Source organism: Neolamprologus brichardi, chromosome 8, assembly GCF_056152115.1.
Source record: "Neolamprologus brichardi isolate AB-2024 chromosome 8, ASM5615211v1, whole genome shotgun sequence".
Classification (NCBI taxonomy): domain Eukaryota; kingdom Metazoa; phylum Chordata; class Actinopteri; order Cichliformes; family Cichlidae; genus Neolamprologus; species Neolamprologus brichardi.
In genome coordinates this window covers 20,319,429-20,339,685 of record NC_142111.1, presented here as the reverse complement: position 1 = coordinate 20,339,685, position 20,257 = coordinate 20,319,429, and the positions used below count along the sequence as shown (strand labels likewise).

General features: G+C 42.1%; 1 protein-coding gene across 2 annotated transcripts in view; it reads right to left on the bottom strand.

The window, feature by feature from the left end:
* The window catches only part of sdk2b (sidekick cell adhesion molecule 2b), a 277,570-nt gene that overhangs the window by 27,295 nt on the left and 230,018 nt on the right, over window positions 1–20,257 (bottom strand). For both annotated transcript variants that reach the window (XM_087844782.1, XM_006790946.3), the window contains exons 10-28: window positions 19,346–19,462; window positions 18,900–19,067; window positions 18,404–18,506; window positions 15,714–15,890; window positions 14,554–14,690; window positions 12,333–12,480; window positions 10,821–10,961; window positions 9,748–9,929; window positions 9,124–9,239; window positions 7,841–8,036; window positions 7,362–7,460; window positions 5,898–6,089; window positions 3,475–3,596; window positions 3,226–3,335; window positions 2,240–2,390; window positions 1,888–2,125; window positions 1,017–1,132; window positions 621–810; window positions 364–462 (exon numbers count right to left, since the gene is read on the bottom strand). In XM_087844782.1, the coding sequence (XP_087700908.1) occupies window positions 364–462; window positions 621–810; window positions 1,017–1,132; window positions 1,888–2,125; window positions 2,240–2,390; window positions 3,226–3,335; window positions 3,475–3,596; window positions 5,898–6,089; window positions 7,362–7,460; window positions 7,841–8,036; window positions 9,124–9,239; window positions 9,748–9,929; window positions 10,821–10,961; window positions 12,333–12,480; window positions 14,554–14,690; window positions 15,714–15,890; window positions 18,404–18,506; window positions 18,900–19,067; window positions 19,346–19,462 (2,802 nt within the window). The remainder of the gene's footprint in view (window positions 1–363; window positions 463–620; window positions 811–1,016; window positions 1,133–1,887; window positions 2,126–2,239; window positions 2,391–3,225; window positions 3,336–3,474; window positions 3,597–5,897; window positions 6,090–7,361; window positions 7,461–7,840; window positions 8,037–9,123; window positions 9,240–9,747; window positions 9,930–10,820; window positions 10,962–12,332; window positions 12,481–14,553; window positions 14,691–15,713; window positions 15,891–18,403; window positions 18,507–18,899; window positions 19,068–19,345; window positions 19,463–20,257) is intronic.

The window sequence follows — 20,257 nt, the reverse complement described above, 5'->3', positions numbered from 1 at the left end:
CAGCTGTGTTCCTTCTGACAGGATTTCATTAGCATCTGCTCCTCTATGCTACTTTGTAGGTCTGTCACACTGGACAGTTTAAACTAAATTATCCAACAGATGTTTAATGGAATAAATACTCACAAGGAAATCCCCAGTAAGCCAACAAAGGAATCCCAGTCCCTTTATTACAAACCGGAAAATAACAAGACTTGATTTCCCCCAACGAATACAGTCTAATCCACTTAGTTGGGGGAAAAAAAACAACAAATAAAAGTTTGCAAAAGTATGTTTACAATGGTTGGGAGCAAAAATTGTTGCCGTTGATTTCTAGAGTAGAATTAGGGGCCAAATCTTAATAAAAAACATTTAGTATGTACTAACCAAGTATAATGCCATTCGGCTGGGCAGGGGACTGCCAAATAAGGCGGACTGAGGTGGTCCGGACTTCAGGGAACAGGATACCCACTGGAGGTCCTGGGACTGTGAGGAGCAGACAAAGATTTAAAGGTTTTTCAGACATAACATACACGTAGCCCCTCCCTTTTCTTAATTCTCTTACCATAGTATTCAGCACAATATTAATTGCTATTTATTTTTACATAATTGGAATGTTTAATCTTTCTATCCTGTGCTCCTACCATCATCCAAGGTCCTTTCAAGAATAGGTGGAGAGCTCGGCCGTCCATCTCCAATCCGTGTGAATGCCAGAACTTGGATCTCATAGAGCACATATTTCCCCAGACCAGTCAGCTGGACACTGTGAGTGGCATTCCCCTCTACTGTCCAGAAGTGGACTGGACTGTCCGAGTCTTTTTCTTTATAAACCACCTGACTCGGTGAGGAGACAGGAGAAAGAAGTTGGGAAAAGTGAATGTGGAAATTAAGTAGGACAAATAGCCTCAAAAAGCGCAACCATGCTGTGTGTATTTCACTGCTTAAAAGAAGCTCAAGTTTTTTCCAAATTAATTAGATGCCTCGGAAAGCTCAGTAAATAAAAGGTGTATAGCTGCCAAATATAAAAAGCAGAAATAGACCTTGTAGCCCAGAATGAGCCCATTCCTGTCCGGCTCTGGGACTTCAAACCAGCGCACCAGGATGCTGCTTGAAGTAGTGGCAAAGGCAGAGACGTTGGTGGGACCACTGGAGGGAACTGGGAACAATAAAGAGATTAGAGGGCTGGATAGTCTACTGTTTGCCACATATTCCAAAAAGTCTGTCATATATCCTGTGTATGAGGGCAATTACTGTGTTCGCACGGATCTAAAATAGAGAAGGTTTTATTATTTGTGTTTGCGTATGCACACAGAAGCTTCTATTATTTTGGCTTGGTGGAAAAAAACCCTCAAGAATAGGGCTCTTCTCCTCCTTGGCACTCATCCTTGGACAATAAGCCTGATTCCTAATAATTTGCTGGAGTATGGGGAAAAAAGAGCGCAGGAATTCCACATTTAAGTCCATGTGTTCTCAATTTCCTCAGACTCCATTCTTAGCAAATTCCATGTCTTTCTGTCCAATGCCTGGTGAAAGCAGACGCAAGGATGGAAAAGCAGTGTCTTTGCTTATATTAAAGAGGCTATTAAAAATACTCTAGCAGGGCATCTGAGCAGGAGACAATCTGCTCGTGGATTTACCATATGGCAAAGTGTTAAGTGTTTGTTTGACACCTCTAATATGACTAATAAAAAAGATATTTAGCACAGATGCTGCAAATACAGTATTCACAGAAGTAATCAGCGTGTTTTTATTTCTGGGTTGTGAAAATGTGTTTGGTGTTCACACAGAAATATGTGTGAGGCAATTTAGGAATTTGACCTTTAACAGAAAAAAGAAGATTTGACTAATCTAATGAAGTTTGTGCATTGCTTTTCCAAACAAAACTGTGTTTTTCCACAGCGTGGAACTCACCAGACTCCCGTGTCCTGCCTCTGACCGGTTGGCTCCAGGGTCCCACTCCAATGCCGTTGACAGCCTGGACCCTGACCTCATATTCTGTCCACTCCTCCAGGTCCTCAATAGTAAACTCTCTCTCCAGACGGTCGGTAATAACATGGGTGAGTGGATGGCCCTGTGAGCCTGCACGGGAGTACTGAACCCTGTAGCCCACCTGCTCTGCATTCCCATTATATTCCCATTCAGGCAAAGGCTGAGGGGAAGGAGATGGTGTTCACATTAAGAGAGATTGGACTGACTAACAGGCCTGTTTCCTTCAACTCATCACTAACAAAAACTGGCATTTTAGAAAAAGATTTGTCCTTACCATCCATCGTAACCAGAGGCTTGTTTCACTAGCGGTGCGCAGGGTGACGTTGGCAGGGGCCATGTCGGGAGGAGCTGGTAGGGTCTGAATTTTTCTGGAGGGCTGGCTGGGAGGACTGGTACCCACTATGTTCACCTGACGCATCCGAAACCTATATATGGATTTGAACATCATAACATGAATCTCGCTTGAGAAAACACTTACTTGATTTCAGCTGTAGTCCTGAAACTGGGAATCTGGCAGCTTAAAATGAACCTGCAATGATCAGCATTATAGTCGCACTTGCATCCTCTTACATGAGGCTTATTGCATTTGAACAAGATCAGAGCGCTGAATATGAATAAAGCATGAATATGCTGAGAGGGGGGCTTATTTGCGTTATGGCCTGAATATGCAAAACAACAATTTTTTTGCATTTAACTATATTGAAATGAAAAGTGGCAGCGCTGATGTTGGAATGATGAGAACTATAGCTGTTGTGAGCCTTTAGGGATTGGCTCAGTGAAATGCTAACTGCTTATATCGAATGCGATCGTGAAAAACAAGCAGAGATAAAAATCAGGCATACGCTTAAAAAAACTTTTAAAATAATCTTGAATTCAAATTAAAGGAAAACATAATACGATAAGCTGCTGGGACATGCTGAAATGAAAGTGCACATACACAAATGGCACATGATTACTTTCAATTAAAACTGGCATTGCTAAGTTGTTAACACTAATACTGATGTGACTTTGTGTGTCTGTACAAAAGTACAGTGCAGCAGATCAGTTTTTATTTGTTCTTTTCAGCATGTGTTCTGCCACAGGAGACTGTGTACTGAGGTGAATGTGTAGTATGCCTGCAGAAGTACTTTGTAGTTAATAATTTTGGAACAAAAATCTGTAAACTTTATCTCTCAGGTGCATTAAATTTGGTGCCTGTCTTAACCCAGCTACACTCAGGTACACAGTATAGATTCACAGGAACAAGTTTCCAGTCATTACCTGTATGAGGTATATGGGTTGAGACCAGGCACCTCTAAGGAGCGAGCCTCAGGTTCGTTGAACACCTGGTGGACCATCAACCAATCCTCATTTTCTCCTACTGCACCCACCTGGGAACAAGACAACAGAGGAGTCAAATGCTGCACCTCTCTTTCTGAGGAACTGAGGAAAGGAGTGAATTTTTACTGAACTTTTTAAACATAACTAAAAAATAAATAAATTATTAGTTCCAGTTAGAATCTGGCTCACCTGGGCCTCCACTAGCCAGCGGGAAATGGAAGTTTTGCCATCATAGCCAGGTTTGAACTGCAGGTTGATGGAGCGTGAGCCAATATTGGAAATTGCCATGTTGGTAGGAGGGCCAGGAAGCTCTGCGAGGAAGCAAAAAACAAACAAACAAAACAATTAAAAGAGTCACATAAAGCAATAACTGGGCTGATGTTACTATGTCACTGGAGAATGTGCACTAAGATATGGATATTTTTCTCTTGCTGCCTCTTCCACAGGGCAAGTTGTTGAGTCTGTGTACTACATAGGAAAATCCATCAACCACAGCACCCTCTTGTGGCAGAACAGATACTGCACACATATTTCTCCGCCATCTCATCCTATTCTCTCCCGAGTGCTCCCACCTTCAGCCAAGACACCAAAAACAAGATTAGATTTGGAAAAGATGCTTACACACAGTACACAGATAGAGACAATGCCATGAATGTCAATTACACTGCAGTTATCTGGATATATGATTCAATCTGATATCCTACTTGTTTACACTTGAGCTAAATAAACAATAAGAATGTATTATGCACTGGTAATCCTGGAGAAGGGGGGGGGGGAAATTTGAATATGGTGAATTCAAAGAACAGCAAGAAAGCATTTCTGCGTATATGAATATCAACACTTTTTGTGCTTGTCTAGGTAGGATTGGATAATTTATGCGAGTGCAAAAACGGATTCATTATTCATTTTTCACCTCATACTTTTTAAAATATTAAACCTACTAGGCAAGCCCCTCTTCCCAAAGCGCAATATAGTTAACATAAATTCTAGTTGAATTTATGTTAACTATAATCCAAACCATAGCCCATCGGTATGACCCAGTATTTTTTTAAAAAAAGATATCATCTTTGCCATGGGGATACTAAACAGTTTTTTCCAAGATTGCTTAAATGTGAGTATATTCAATCATAATGAAACGCAGATTATGTGTCGCTGTAAAATGACCACCTCTAAATTATTTGCATGACAGATTACTGAGGCTGCTTTTAGCTGGGTCATTACAGTACAGTTGCAGGCACATAGGCGTTTTCTTTATACCTATACAATGGGAGTAATTGCTATTCTGAACGTAAGTGCTACACTAAGGCCTGTTCTCAATAAAACAGCCTGTCATTTCACAGGTTTCACAGATGTACAGCCTCTAAATGTAGCTGCAGTAATTGACGTGGGCATTGTGTTTCTGTTGCACCGTTTTGCAAATATGAAATCATTAAACACTGTAATCATCCTTAATGCTATCGAGGGAGCTATTATTTCACGAATGTCGGGGAGATACGTGCATGTGCAGGGTTTTGGTTTTTTTTTGCTTCTGTCCTAGATGAGGTGACCGGGGTCAGATTTCATTGTGTCTGGCGCCAGACAACATTGAGTGTGTGCACCGAGTTCAATGCGTGACAGTAAATCTACAGGAAGGGAAGGTTCAGTAAAGGTCCCCAGCTGCTCATTAATTTGAATAAAGACACAATTTTGACTTAAGAATTAATTGAGCTTGGAAAGGTTTTATGATTGTTAATTGGAACTGCACACTGCCTGAGAATCAAGGCATGCGGATAAAGGTAGATACTGTCTGAGTATGAAAAAAAAAAAAAATGCTATGGCACTTGTAATGTCAATCAATTTTTCTAACACTTGCTTTTTTCAGGTGTCATGTAAAAGCGTACTTTCATTCGCTTCCACAACATGCCACCACCTCTCCTCATAATAGACATGAACCGTTAACAGATTTTACAGGGACTATTTCTTGCAAGAGCACTCAACCAAGGATGAGTGATACTTAGCCTCAACACAATTGTGTAACGTCTTCTGTTCCAGAGGGCGCTCTCCAAGTACGGAAAAAAATGAATGCTGACGATGTCTACAATGAGACTGAGTGAACATCAAAACAGGAGCTCCCAATACAAACTGACATTTTGGAGAGGGACTTTAGTGGCACAATTAAAGATGCAACTGCAATGTGGGAAATGTAGAATCTAGTGTGTATCCATTCTCACACATGAACTTTAGACAGTGTCAGAAGAATCAGGAAAATTGTCTTTTGTTTTTTGGGGGAAAGCGTTCTGCCGGAGGAGCTGACCACTCGCAAGCTGTGAAGTCACTGAACTTTCAGTGCTTTTCTCATACTCGCAGGAATTGATGCAAGCTGACACCACTCAGGCTTGTAGTATGAGCTAGGAGGTTAAAGACTATTTAACATTCAATATACTGCAGGAATTTGTGTTGTCGTGTGCACCTCTGCCTGGTGATGTTTAGAAAAGTTCAGTGCTGCAGTTTAAGTCTAAAAGCTTCTTTTATTGACAGAGTTTTTTTTTAATTACTCTTTCATATCATCTGGAATAAAAAAAAAATGGGCATACAGGCTCTCATGTATCTGTAGTGAATGCTTGGTTACTAACCTGGTGGGACACCAGAGGAAATGGTGGAGGAGGACAGCACGCCCTGGCCCTTGGATGTCATTCCTCCCACTTCAATAGTGTAGGTGGTGAGAGCAGTGAGCCCGGTGACCCTGTACTCTAAGGTGACATTGGGCAGGTAGTGGGTGACTCTGGTGTTTGTTCGGTTGTACTCCTCCCAAGAAATGCGGTAACCTAAGAAAAGGCAGTGATGAGTGGACACGGACAGAGAATCCTCCGAGGGAAAATCTGACAGCAGTTTTACTACAATAGCAACTCCAGGCTTGCGTGCTACAGGGCAAGCTAACAGAAATATTAAATTAACTTCATCAAAAATTGAATATAGCAAATTAAATAAGCCTGTGATTATACCTCCCTGCACTCACGCATCCTCCGCCCACTCCCATACACACATACAGACACACATGCTCGCCCGCTCAAAGTTAATGCAATTTGCTCCCTTGGCCAGCAGCTCTTTTCATGTGATTGCACAAAGCATTAAGCAGCATTTCTTGCCAAATCAATAATTTCACATGGCACGTCAGTGTTTGTCTCCTGGGAGCGTGCAACACATTGAAATGTTGGGAAATACTTTACAAGATGCTGCTAAATATCAAGCTGTGCAAACATTTAACAATTTGTTAGCTAGATTTTTTAACGTAATACTCAAGAAAAAAACATTCTGCATGTGAGTTGATGGAGTGAAAGATTTACTGCACATTAAGCGACTGATAAGTCGATGGCGTGGTTGCATGAAAAATAATAGAAACAGTATATTGGCCAGTATTATAGAAAAATCACTGAGTAGTAGGGAATGTAATTTTAAGAAAAGCCAAATAACCATTTCTGCACACTTACCACTGAAAGAAGCACTTTAATGATCTATCTCATCAGTCAATGTGATGTTTTATTGGTCTTTATTATGTATGATAATTTAAGGACTTTTTGCCCTTTTATTACTAAGTTACTTCATAGTAAAATGGTCACATTTCTGTATATTTCTTCTACGATTGCAAAAGACTTGAGCAATGTCTCTCAAAGGGAGCCTTATTGAGAGATATTTCATATGGAGAGCTTGGGAGAGGAGACAATGTTGGCGGAAAAATGCCATTTTTCAAATATTCTTCTCTTTCTTTCTTTTTTTTTTATTTTCTCAAGTGTTGTCTTATTGCTGGTATATTCTGTCTGTGGCTTGGGAAGCGGTATGTGCATGAACCCCCACAAAAAAACAAAGAAAAACAACAACTAACGATAAAGAACCTCTCCTGGGCTGGCTTCACTAAATGAGTTCAAGCAGCTGCAATATAAAACCAAATCCTCCGGTCTCAGTTCAACCTGAGCACTGCCTCATGCGACTGGTGTCTGTCAACCCAACTCTGACAAATACCACCTTGGAAAAAAAAAGTGCTATTTCTCACCTTTTCTGCCTCTGGCTACAAGTATAATTTGGGAGTTATGTGAATGTACCTGTGAGAACTCCATTCTTCTCGCTGGGCTCACTCCAGCTGACTTTGAGTGAGGTGTCCAAGATCTCGGTGAAACTCAGATGACCCACTGCACCGGGGGCTGAATAGGAACAAATAAGAATAATGAGCACGCCTAAGAGGCTTTGAGCCACGGCTGTACAGGTGATTGACTAGGATTTGGAAATAGCCACTCATTGCTGACATCTTAAGAGTTTGGATTTTAAAATTTGAAAAAAAAGAAGAAAGAAAAACCTGCGAATATGAGCCGGGGTACTCTGGGAATTTTTAACACTTCGCAAATATTCTGTAAAGAACTATATCCCAATTATGATGATGCCGAATATACTCATTCATTAGCACTTTTCTACAACTCCTTACTACATGAATAATAGATCTTGCCCAAAGGATGTGTTACTGTGAGATGCATGTGTCCCCATGCCGCCGTGGGAGAGGCAAAAGTGTGGAAGAAAAGTCACTTACTGTCCTCGTGCGTCCTCAATGCTTTAGGCGGGCTGCGGGGGCCGTCTCCGGGTGTGGTGAAGCACAGCACAGAGGTGTAATACTCGGTGAACTTCTTCAGACCTGTCACATATCCCACATGGACGCTGTCCTGGAAGTTCGGTCGTACTGTTACCATGGCAACTTCGTCATCCTTGCCAGGTTCCCAGGCCAGCAACTAAAGTGGGGGAAAAACAATGTAAAAACAAAAGAAAAAATAGAAAAAAAGAAAGAAGGAAATTACCCACACGGTTGAAAATAAAGCGACTAATCCTTTTTCTTCTGTAATAATTCTCACAAAACTAACAGTAGTGTCTCTCTGTGGTGGTCCTAAGCTACTCCGAGGAGAGATTTGGCATCATAGCTCTCCCAAATATATTTAGAAAAATGCCCTAAAGAGGTTTTGACTGGGGGAGAGTGACTGAATAACTCCGCCAATGTAGGCTCAAGAGAGACATGATAGCATCCCATCATTGCACACCATACAGCATCTACAAATGGGGTCTGGATTGACCAATTAGCTGCTTGGTAATGAGTCCCAATGGTTGTCTATTGGGTTGTTTCCAGTTTTCAGAGTGAGCGAGCTTCCAGCGAAGTAAAGAATTGGCTAGAGGATGTCAGCGGGATAAATGCTTGATTGTCCGCCTTCATTTTCCAGCTCTCCGTTCTGCTTTTGACACACTTTCTATCACCGTCCACACTATCTACCTCCCCTTTTCTCATTGCTTCTTAAGTCTCTTTCCCGGGAGAAAATCCTGGTATTTAAAATTCAGATTGGGTCTTTACAGTATGACCCTTCCACCAAGCTGACTAAGACTTGTGGACTGCCATTCAACAGACAGACAAAAAGAGAGAGAAGAAAAACCCAAACACATAATTAAGTCTCAGTGGAGTCAGCAGAAAAGTACAACTGCACCATGAATGCAGTTTTGAGAATCCCTGTGGGCTACATTTATTCAAGGTGCACACAAGAGGGGCTGAGATAGCCTACATTTGAGAGTGTCTGACAAAATAATGAAGACATTTATCATTATGGGCACGCAGCCTTACAAAGTTACATATGAGAAATGGTCGTGAGGATAAAGAGAATGACCTCAGACTGACAAATCGGTGAACAGAATCCATTGTTCACACTGGCGCCAAATGTCGTTAACCCCCCTGGCTTTTCAATCCCCTGTGCTACATGTAATACTACATGCTCAACTGTGACAGGTCTGCCAATGGATGTGATGACTGGTGGTGTTGACACTGCGGCGTCTACTGACCTTGTAGCCCTGGTTAATGCCGTTGATGAACTGGGGGTTAGGGGCTGTCCACGTAAAACGGATAGTTGTCGAGTTGACCGACTCGGCCTGCACGTTGCCTGGAGCTATGGTGGGCACTGGGATGGATGAGGAGAGGAGGAAAAAGTGAGACGGAGTGGAAGAAAAAATAGAAGAAGAACAGAAGGCACAAAACAAGGGTGTGACAGTGCCTTTCAATTCGCTGTTGGAAGTCTGCCTGCATCTGTTTAGATGTCAGTATTGATTGCTGCTGCGTAGGTCAGGGCAGATACCACCATTACTCTCTCTCTGGTACTTAAACCTTACACCAGAACTCTTTGTGGGTTTGTTTGCAGTGCTGTGACATATTTATGGGTTTCAGAGTCACGTCATTGCGTTTCTTACAAAGAAGATAACAGTTAGCACTAACTTTTAGAGCTGATTTCAGTAATATATATGCAGAAATAAAATAAAATGAAAGATTTACACTGTATTTGTAAGATACTGAATGCTTGATTGACACATCTTAAAGATAAGCTTGACTGAATTTAGTAAAAAATAATATACATGCATGCTCACTGAATAATGGGACATTAAATAAGAAGGAAAGAGCTATGGAGTGCTTACCTCCTTGCAGGGTCCACTCAGTAACCTTATGGCTGAAAGTGCCCAAACCTGCCCCATTGTAGGCAGCCACCTCAATCTCATAATTGGTCCAGATGATGAGGTCTTCCAGCAGCAGTGTGGTCATATCTGGGCTGGAAATGTTCTTGATTTGGTAGTCCACAGGCAGCCCAGTGAGACGATACCTGTGATAGACATGTATAAACTTGTTGGACTATTCAGAAGATTGGACACCTGTTCTGGATGAGAGTCCGTGTGTTTGCCGATTTTGTACCTTATCTCTGACAGTTTAGTTGTTTCACTGACAAAGACATTACTATTTTACCTGAGCCCAGCAGTGCATTAGAATCCCTGCTAGGGGGAGACAAAGCACTAGCCAACAAGCAATTAAAAAACTGACAGCACTGACTGTTGTCTGGAAAACACCTGCTGTTTTATTTGGATGTAATGAATAAAAAGCCTGACAGAAAACCAAACTAATTACATGCCTACAGGATTTACAGTCAGTTTGGCATATTGCTGACTTTACCTAATAGACTTGCTGAAGTTTTTTTTTAAGTCAAATCAGCCATTAAATTTTGTTTTGTTTTTTTCCCCTCACAGACAAGATACGCATGTATATCTTTAAATACGGCGGTAAGGGATGCAAAACATACTCCAAGTGAGCTGCTCCTAGTAGTTTTCCACTCCAAAACCAAAGACATAAATTAAAATAGATGGATCAATAATATATGCACTGGTAATAAAGCTAGAAGAATATTTTACACTTTACAAAACGCTGTAAAAACGCATTTAGACTTGTGTCTGTTCAGAAAGAAAGTGCAAATGCAAAATATGAAGGTCACAAATCAAAAACGAAATCCATCATCACGTAAGAACACTGACAAAGGAAGCACAATAGATGTGCACACCACTTTGTAGCTTCCTTTAAATATAAAATATGATCAAATCTCTATTACGCTGACTTGAGAAAGCACTTGGAGTCCCTCATTTTAAAACATGGACCATCAACACTGTGTAAATTCTAACCATTTACACAAATGTAAGAGACGGGGAGGTGTCTGTGGAGATTTTACCGAACGATGTAGCCTCTGAGGATGCCGTTCTGGTGGCTTTCCGGCGGAGGCTGCCACTGGATCATGATAGATTGGTTGGTCCGACCACTAGCAATGACATTTTGAGGAGGAGCACTGGGGGACTCCTCTGGGAGAGAGACCCTGCAGAACACACACACACACAAATATTGCACTGATAAGACATTATATTAAAACCACTGACATGTGATAACTCGTGTGTAACACCAAACATCTATTTCTGCTGTCTGCTTTCTGCTATCTTAAGCCCCAGTAAAGTTTGCAAGGATTTTGAATTGGAAAAGGGTCGTTGGCTGGTCTCTAAGCATGTGAGATGGGGGCTTTGGGTCCTGGCAGTCATGTACCAGCCACGTAAACATTTGTATAGACCCAGCGCACACATACAGTCCTTTTCTCAGCATAATAACTTGCCCCACAAAAACCCTTTCAGGAATAGCTAAAGGAATAGGAATCCGGTGGGATGCACTGCAACAGGTTCAGTCCACAGAGGTCCCACTCACAAAGGTCTAAAGCAACCCCAGAGATCTCATGTCTATACCTCAATAGGTCAGAGCTTGTTTCAAGGGAGACCAGTGAGTTATTAGGAAGGCAGGATTTTAGTTTTAATGCTCCAGCTACTCGATGCAGAAGTTTAAAAAATGAAGAAATTCCAGCAGAAGCATTTCCCCGTACAATATCTTCTGTCTCATAACTGTGTCCTTCCAAATCCTTTTGTTTGTGAAAAAACTGTCAGTTTCTTGTTTGCTTTTGCTCTCCAAAATATGTGCAATACTCACCACCTTGAAATCACCTCTGAGGAACTGAAAGGATACCCAGGCTACCTGAAAGCTATATTTCTACTGTGATAAAACCACCCCGTGTGCCTGGGGAGAAGATGTGTGTGAGAGATGGGAGCGAGATCACTGGCACTGACTGTCCCAAATGGTCTCATGGAGAGTTCTGTGCTGCACCCCCCGTGACACACAGATGAAGCTCCCTATGGCTTGGGAGCTCCCAGCAGGAGGCAGCGTGACAGACTGGTGGAGGAAAAGAATGGAGGCAAGAAGGGATAGGGAGAACAATCAGTGCTTGAAGTTGTGTGAGGCCGCGGAGAAGCCAACAGCGGTCTCGCCTCAAACCTAAATCCTCCCTGTGGCTTTCAGAGTCAGTAGGTGTTTGTGTGTTTGAAAATGCGCGTTTGAAAATGCGCGTTTGAAAATGCGTGTTTACATGCAATTGCGCACGTTTCTATGTGTATTCTCCTCGGGAGGCTTACATGTATATCCCTCTTCTCTCGACTCTTGACTGAAGGGATCAGTCAATCCGGTTGTCTAGGAAACAGATTTCATATACACAATGTACTGTTTACTAACAACCAACAAAGTCCTGCTTTGACTCTTGTTTTTTGACATTGCTTAGGTTTCTCACTACTGCTGCCAATTAAATGGTGCGCTGAAAGGGACAAAAAAGCTTTTAAAATGTTGATGTGAGATATAAAAAGTGTCTTTAGCTCACCGGTCTGTCTCCTTGCTAAACTGTCCCTTCCCCACATCATTAACAGCACAGAGGCGGAACTGATAGGAGCGAGCTGGGATCAAGCCGTTGACCGTCACTGCTGTGGACTCTGGTTCAATATTGGCCAGCAGGATGGCCCAGGGAGCATCTAGAAGACAGAAAATCAACTTTTACACCTTTTTTCTTACATGCGCATCCACACAAATACACACCTGAATGATTGCTATTGTTCCATTCAGGAAGGAGTGCTACATTCCAAGGAATTTCAACAATATCGAAAGGGATTTTCAATGTAATGCCTTCCAGTCATTTTGTCTTAGAAGGTTTTAAAATTCAATTTAATGAAACAAACCAAGCAATGGTTAAAAAAAAAACCCAAAATAGAAGAGCAATAACAGTATTGGTACCCACAGGGAAACTTGGTCTCTGCATTTAAGTATTAGGAGCAGAGAGCAGCTGACATACAGCACCCTGAGACCAACTCCAGATTTAAGCCAGTGCATTTATCAAGGGGACAACAACAGCAGAATCAGCCTAGCATGTCTTTTGATGGCAGGAAAACCTGGATCCTCAGTTATTCAGGGACTTCTTCCAAATTGGCAAACCACTAATGTTAATACCGTTTACCTCACCTTCCTGTTCTCTTTTAATCTACAAAACGATACAAAGCAAAAGTCCCAAAAGCATCGTTTCTGTTTCCCTCTTACTCCGTGACACTGACAAATACCAGTCTGCTCGTGTAGCTCAGCTCACAAGATGGCAGAAAAAAGAGAAGCTGTGGAAGTATTTACTTTATTTTGAAGACGAAAGACACGACAGTGAAACTCTAATTGCGTGCCTGGGTGATAATAAGTGTCAGCTGCACAGAGTTCTACTTCAAATTTAATAACGGACACCTGCAAGATTAGCACAGACGCTCCACAACGCCGGTGGCCCACGGAGGAGGGAAATGATGCTGGTGCAACAGCTCTGAAACGACAGCGGCTAGTTTTTAGTTCGGCTAAAGCTGCAAGTCAGAGGAAAATTAAGGAGCTTGGCGCTAGTAATACGACAGAGGAGATGCTACCGGTGTCAAAAGAAGGCCTGTAGGCTATATGAAAGTGTTCCAAAGAGGTGTTACGCTGATGTTATGCCAGTCGAACAAATTGCTTATACCGACATTTGTTCTGCATCGGGTTACTTTTCAATGGTAATCATGTTGTAGTAGCGGCCGGTAATAAACCAGTCCTCATGAAGAACAGTGCTCTTTAATGAATTCAGCACAGACTAACATCGAAGAGGTAGCAGTACTTTGTGCTGGGCAGAGGGGGGAGGGGCGTTAGTTACACTCGCAGGAAGTTCAGTTAACGCTAGAAATGTGTTTTGGAGTTTGTACGTGCTTTTTGGAGTTTGTATATGCTTTAGAGTTTGTACGTGCTTTGTCTCTAGGGGCCATATATAAACATATATAAATAAAACCACTTTTTTACTTTAGTAATTCCTTTTCTGCATAATTTTATATTATTGTTAATGATTAAATAATTAAAGCAACAAAACAACCTGAAGAGCCGGTTCGGAGCCGAAAGAGCCGGCTCTTTTTAGTGAGCCGAGCCGAAAGAGCCGGATCTCTAAAAAGAGCCGGAAATCCAAAAAGAGCCGGAAATCCCATCACTAGCACAGACTAACATCGAAGAGGTAGCAGTGACACACATCAGTTATCAGCTAGTTAGTTATCTAACTATATTCTAACTCTAAACCTTTACCGACTCCGCTTTACTCTTATTTTGCGACACCACCCTCTAGTGGTGCAATATGATATAAACATTACAGAACACAACACATGTCATAATGAAACTTTTCTGAGTGTTATAACCCAACAGTGACAAGCCCCTCGTTTCAGTGCATTTAATTCGGCGATGCAAATTGGACAGAGCGACTGCGCTATAGTTACAAATCCGTGCTGAGCCTAAAGGCAATGATGGACATTCCTAATTAGTGATATTGATCCTGATCTCAAATTCTATTTAATCTTCTTGTATTTTTTTGCTGTATTTGTTTACATTTAAGCTCCTTGGGAAAAACACTGTGAACACAGGAGTCTAAACCAGCCTCTTTTTAACTCGCTGCTGCACTGTTAATCCCATGAGCTGAGTTCCCCAAACCTCACTCATCAAATAGAAGGTAGAGAAGGATGCAGGAGAAGGATGTATGACTGGAACAGACAGGACATTTTATGACTTACTGTTCTCAGAAACCTCCAGGATATAGCGTATGAGGGGACTGTTGCCATCAAACGGCTTGGCCCAAGCCAGGTCGATGGCTCTTTTTTCAGATTTGCTCAGCACGGCCGTAGGGTTCTCTGGGGCATGGGGCAACTGTCTGCAGAGAACAGCAGGACAAGAGCGATAAATAAAAGAATCTCTCTATTACAGCAAACAAGCCGCGGAGCCAAGGGAGTTAGCGAACGTTTCGTTTCTCTCTGAAGATCGCTTGTACAGATCTAAAGTAAGGCAAAATCTTTTGTAAGAGAGAGATCAGTTAGACAGGTGATGAAATGTGGCGAGACGAGACAGCAAAGATGGTTCCTTGTCAAGATGGACACACAGGCAAACAAAACGAGATGGATATCACTGGAGGGAGGAAAGGGATTGAAAGGCATAAGGAGACAGATAGAAAGAAAATGCACAGGGAGACATGAATAAATGAGGCCAAAGCAGATGATCATTAATTCATTCAGCCATAAATTCAGATAAGCACAGACAGATTGATAGATAAACCTTATAGCAATGAATTGATATAGACAGTAACTCAGTCAAAAGGCAGGCAGCCAACGAGACGGCCGATAGCACGATAAACAAAGACAGAAACAATCAGTCAGTCAGTCTGGCAAACAGAAAGTTTGATGTCACATTCATATTCGATTCACTCTCGCCGCCGTGGCTCTCTGTGTGCCAAAGTATAACCGTAGCAGGCAAAGTTATGCGGAAGCGAGGGATTTGAGAATAAAAACAGAAGCGCTCGTGCATGCATGTGTAGTATCGGAGATGGGGAATGGAGGCGGAGGTCCCCTGGGGCTGGAAGTGTGTCAGGTGAGAATGAGGACAGGGGAGGTGAGGAAGAGCAGGCGTCACTTAAGTGAAAATGAGTCAGCGGTGTCAATAGGAACAGACAGAATAGCAGTGGTGGTAAGCACTCATGTGTCTGGCGCTCGCACATGCGTGTGCATGTAAATGATGTGCTACGCCTCTGTGTGTGTGTTGTGTCTCTACAAAGAACATGTTGCTTCCTGTGTTTTTACACTGGAGAATATCGGAGAAACAAAAGGGTGAGAGGAAAAAGGAAGGCCGGTAAATAGAAAGTCGCACGATGGTGATGGTGAATGATGGGAGGAGGGCTTGTTACCTGACACGGAGGTGCGCGCTGCGGGAGTCGTTGCCTCCAACAGAGGTCACTCTGCATGTGTAGGTGCCTATGTCACCCGACCAGGTTTGGGAGATGTGAAGCGTACCATCTGCATCTAGCCGCATGCGGGGGATGGACTGAACGTTTATCACCGAGCCCTCTTTTTCCCAGACATGTCTGGAATACAAAGACTTCAGTCAGCTGGCTTGTTAAATGTCATTAACGTCATCATCATCTGCTGCATCCATTCCTTCCACTGCATCAGTCACTCAATTTAAACACATTTTTCAAAAAAAAGGAAACTGCGATATTCATCAGCCTCTGTGTTTTTTCCATTATTACAATTAGTCACAATATAGCATTGCTCACCACCTGCACGCCGATCGCAAACACTCATACTGCATGTTAAGCACATTCTTTACACTTTATTGCTCAATTAAATCCATGAAATTATCTGTCAAAAATCGTTTCTAGCACACTTCCAGAAGCTAACGCTGGATAATTTAATTGCCACCCGCCGCAGAGTGGAACTTATCAGGTACATATATATGTATGTCACCTTCAGATTGCAGGTTAACTCTTTTTGACAGTAAAGCAAAGAGTAAACTGAGGTTTTGGTTTTCTTTTATTCGACCACAATCTAAGAAAAAACATGTCATTAGTGTGGTTTTTCATCTTCCTCTCCCCTGTCTCTTCAAACTCACCGTCACAGTTGCCCCGCATATCGTCGCGGCTGACGGGTGCATATCAAACGACCGATTCACCCTCGTCAAAACTGCGCGGCGCAAACGTGGCTTCAAACGCAGCTTTCTCCTTCGAGTAGAAAGGGACTATTGATCACTACTGATGTCAGCTACATGCTCGGAGTTCACTACATTTTCTGCGGAAGGGTTGTTTGTTGCGCTGGTTTGGGCAGCAGCTGTAAAGTATTGTGTGAGGGACTCTTTATGTAAAGAAATATGTATATGCTGGTGGCTGACAAACATGGTTAACAGGCGTAGGTGTATGTCTAGGTCAAAGGTTTCCTCTGTGTAGTAACAGCAATTCAGTGCATGTATTTATTTATTTTTTGTGCGACCCTTAACCCTTCCCTATAGCAGAATTGTAGTGGTGAAAATAAGATAATAAGGGTACTAACTGACATACACAACCAAGCTGAGGATGAAGCGTCTTCATTAGCCAATCTAAAAACAAAAATCTCAACTGCAGAGATTTATTAGGTATTAAACATGTAAGAAATAAATAAAAATAGGTTAGGATGAGTGTCAGGATGAGTTAATCTATTTTAATCTTCTCTTCACCAGGAAGACACGGCTGAGTCCCTTAGAAGTGATCCAGATAGTGGTGCAAAGCTTCTAAACAGGTCCTTTTAACTAGCCTTGATATATATATTTTTTTATGCTAAATCGCCATCAAATTGAGAAGTCAAGTTAAGATTCCTCTGCACGGTCAGGCATCCACATTCATTAGTAAAGGTCTCTGGGGTCTCTGGGGTCTTCTGATCAGTATGTGTTGGTCGAATCTTTCTCCTGGCGTAAACTAAAAAAGATTCTGCAGCTTTTGAGGATGTGACTCCTACATTTCAAACTCGGTTTTTTGATCTGTGGACACCGTGGGCATTGGCACATTTAGAGGAAAGGGCTGGCAAAGTTTCAGTTTTGTTGTTGTTGTTTTTAATTTAAAAAAAAAGTTTCTTCCAAAATGTTATATCCTACTAAATAAGTAAGTTTTTTAAAAAAAATTTGCCCCAAACAATGAAGAATGCATCTGTGACACACACTGACATGCCCCAGATGAACATTTGTACACACATATAGGTCTAGAGATCACAAGGAAAGCTATTACAGCCACCATAAAAGGAATGAAGAATAAAGAAATATAATAATGTCTAAAAGAAACACAATTGTGGCAGCTAAAGTCTGAAGGAAACGCTGGCTGCAAACTGTGAGTGTGTAAATTAATAGGGTTACCAATCAACGCCGCATCATTAAGGCACAGGTAGAGCTTACTTTAATTAAATTAGTGGGCTGCTTAGATGTATTCTTGTGCCAGTTGAGACAATTTCAGGTATTTTTTCTCAGCTACAAACCTGACAGCGTGTATAACTGTTTCAGGAGCAAATAAAGAGAAAAGAGAAATAATTCAAACCTTGCCTACAAGGTAATGTCTTAGGGTAAGGTCCCTATACAAATGCCTACAGTACACTGAACTGGCTTTGAAACAGTTTTCTGCCTGGAGGAAAAAAATGAATCAAGGAATGAAGTTCCCTCTGCTACGAATCCGTATCTCTCACAGATATAAGACATGACAGCTTAGCTTGGGTAAAACTTATTCACCTTTCGTGGGACGGGTTAATCAGGAAGACAAACCGCACGACTTACTTTGCGTCTCTTCACTTTTTCTCCTGCTTGTTTGCATGCATTAGCTCCTTCCCGGTGCTTGCTTGCTTTCAGTATTTGACTTTTCGCTTTTGGATTTGCTGTATTTTTGCCCTTTTTCATTAAAAACAAAAGAAAAAAAAAAAGGGAACAACTCCCTTTTAACCTGCCTATTCTATGTTTGACTCCTTTTTTGAGTAACAGTATCTACTGCTTTCAGGTGACATGAGTTTTACTAATAGCCTGTAGAAACTGTTGTATATGAATATGCATTGTGCCTTAATTAATCTGTGTTTCTAAAGGGACCCTTACCTGACTGTCACACTTGGGTCGTGTGTGACTCCACAGTTCATAATGGCTTTAGTTCCTTTGATAACGCTCTGGTCCTGTGGGGGGGTGGTAATCCGAGTGCGAGCTGTGGACACAAAATAAAGAAGAAACGAAAGAGACAGACGGAGAAAAAGATGAAGGAAGTGAGAGAGGAGAAAATGGTCGACAAAATGTAAAAAAAAAATGAATTTCAGAAAACTCATTTCAGTCGAAATGACTTGCTCCTGGTTTGTCTTTTGTCTTTTGATGGCTTCTTGAAGAAAACACCAAAAACGATGACTCCAGACTTGCACAGAAGAATGCTTTTCTATTTAGCAATTGAGCATTCCTTTGTTATTATACAGCACAACCTTGTTTCCTGTTAAACACACGTCTCTCAGTAAAACCGCACTACTCTTTCATTTCCTGTTTTTATCACAAAGTGAGGACTTTTTCAACACATTGCATCAGGTATATGTGTTTTTAAAAGCCCACTTACCCCAAACAACAAGGTCAGCAGAGGCCTCGTCAATGCCCCTTGAGTTGCTTGCCATGCAAGTGTAGGTCCCGGCATCAGAGATGTGTGAAGGCGAGATGAGCAAGCTGCCTGATTCGAGCAGGGTGAACCGGGGCAGCTGGACTGAACCGCTGGCTAACACGCGCTCACCTGGCATATGGGAACGGACAGCAGAAGTGGTAGGCAGAGAGAAAAGGGTCACACAGAACAGAAGGATAAAAATGAGAAAAGCAGATTGTCAAACACAAGGATGGTGCTTCCCTGATCTGCTATTGGAATGCAAACACGAAAACATGGCAAAAGGTAAATCCCAGTAAAGGAATCAAATCAGGCTTTATTTGTTAAGCCACAGCAAACTGTGGTCCCAATGTTTTACAGATAACAGACATCACAATCCCTCGTGGTGTGCGTATGCGTGTAAAAGAGACCTTTTTGCCAGGTGATAGCTGGTCTTGGAGCTCCAGAGGTCTCACAGTGCAGAATGACTGACATCCCGTCGATCACAGTGCTATCAGAGGGTCCAGCTGTGATATTCGGGGCAATGCCTGAGGGTAGACAAACACACACTGAATAAAGGAAGCTCAGTACAGTAACGAGAGAGGGTAAGAGGGTTATAGAGGTGAGAGAATAACTGTCTGTGGCAAAGCCCCACTTCAAACGTATTTCTTGTAAGCAGCAGCCAGCTGCAGTGTTTAGTCGACGCTTTGTCCCCCTAATTCCAAACGGATTGACACAGGCTTCACCTCGGTGCCATAACTGTCTGCTGCCGGTCTATTTTTCGCACCCGCAGAGATAGCGGATATGAAAGGAAGGAAAAGAAAATGAACAGAGAAGAAGTATAGACAGAATAGGAAGGCAATTTGTAGATAACTAAAATCCGTATTTATGATATGCAATAAATCAAAGCTTTTATAGGATGACAGAAAACTGTATCACTCCCGGAGGAAAGGAGGAGTAGGGAGTTGTCATAGGTGCGCTGCTAATCTCAGGACACAGGGAGTGGGGCTGAAGGAGAAGTACAAACATGATTGTGTTGACAAAAAGGAAGACGATAAGATGAGATCATAGAAGGAGGGGGGGGAGAGAAGAAGAGGAGAGAAAAACAGGGAGGGAAGGGGTGATTTAGCGAGATGGAATATTATGAATTCTGATAACGCGGCGCGGCGTGGAGCGAAGGCAGCAGGAACTGAGACAAAGTGAAGAAAATTAGATGTCAGAAACTTGCCAAACAGATGCACAGTGAGAGTAAAATTAGCAGTTATTTTCAAATACCAACAGTGGCAGAAGCGCAGGGGGAAAAAAAGACTTCTAAATTCCCATCATTTAGGTGATTACAGTTT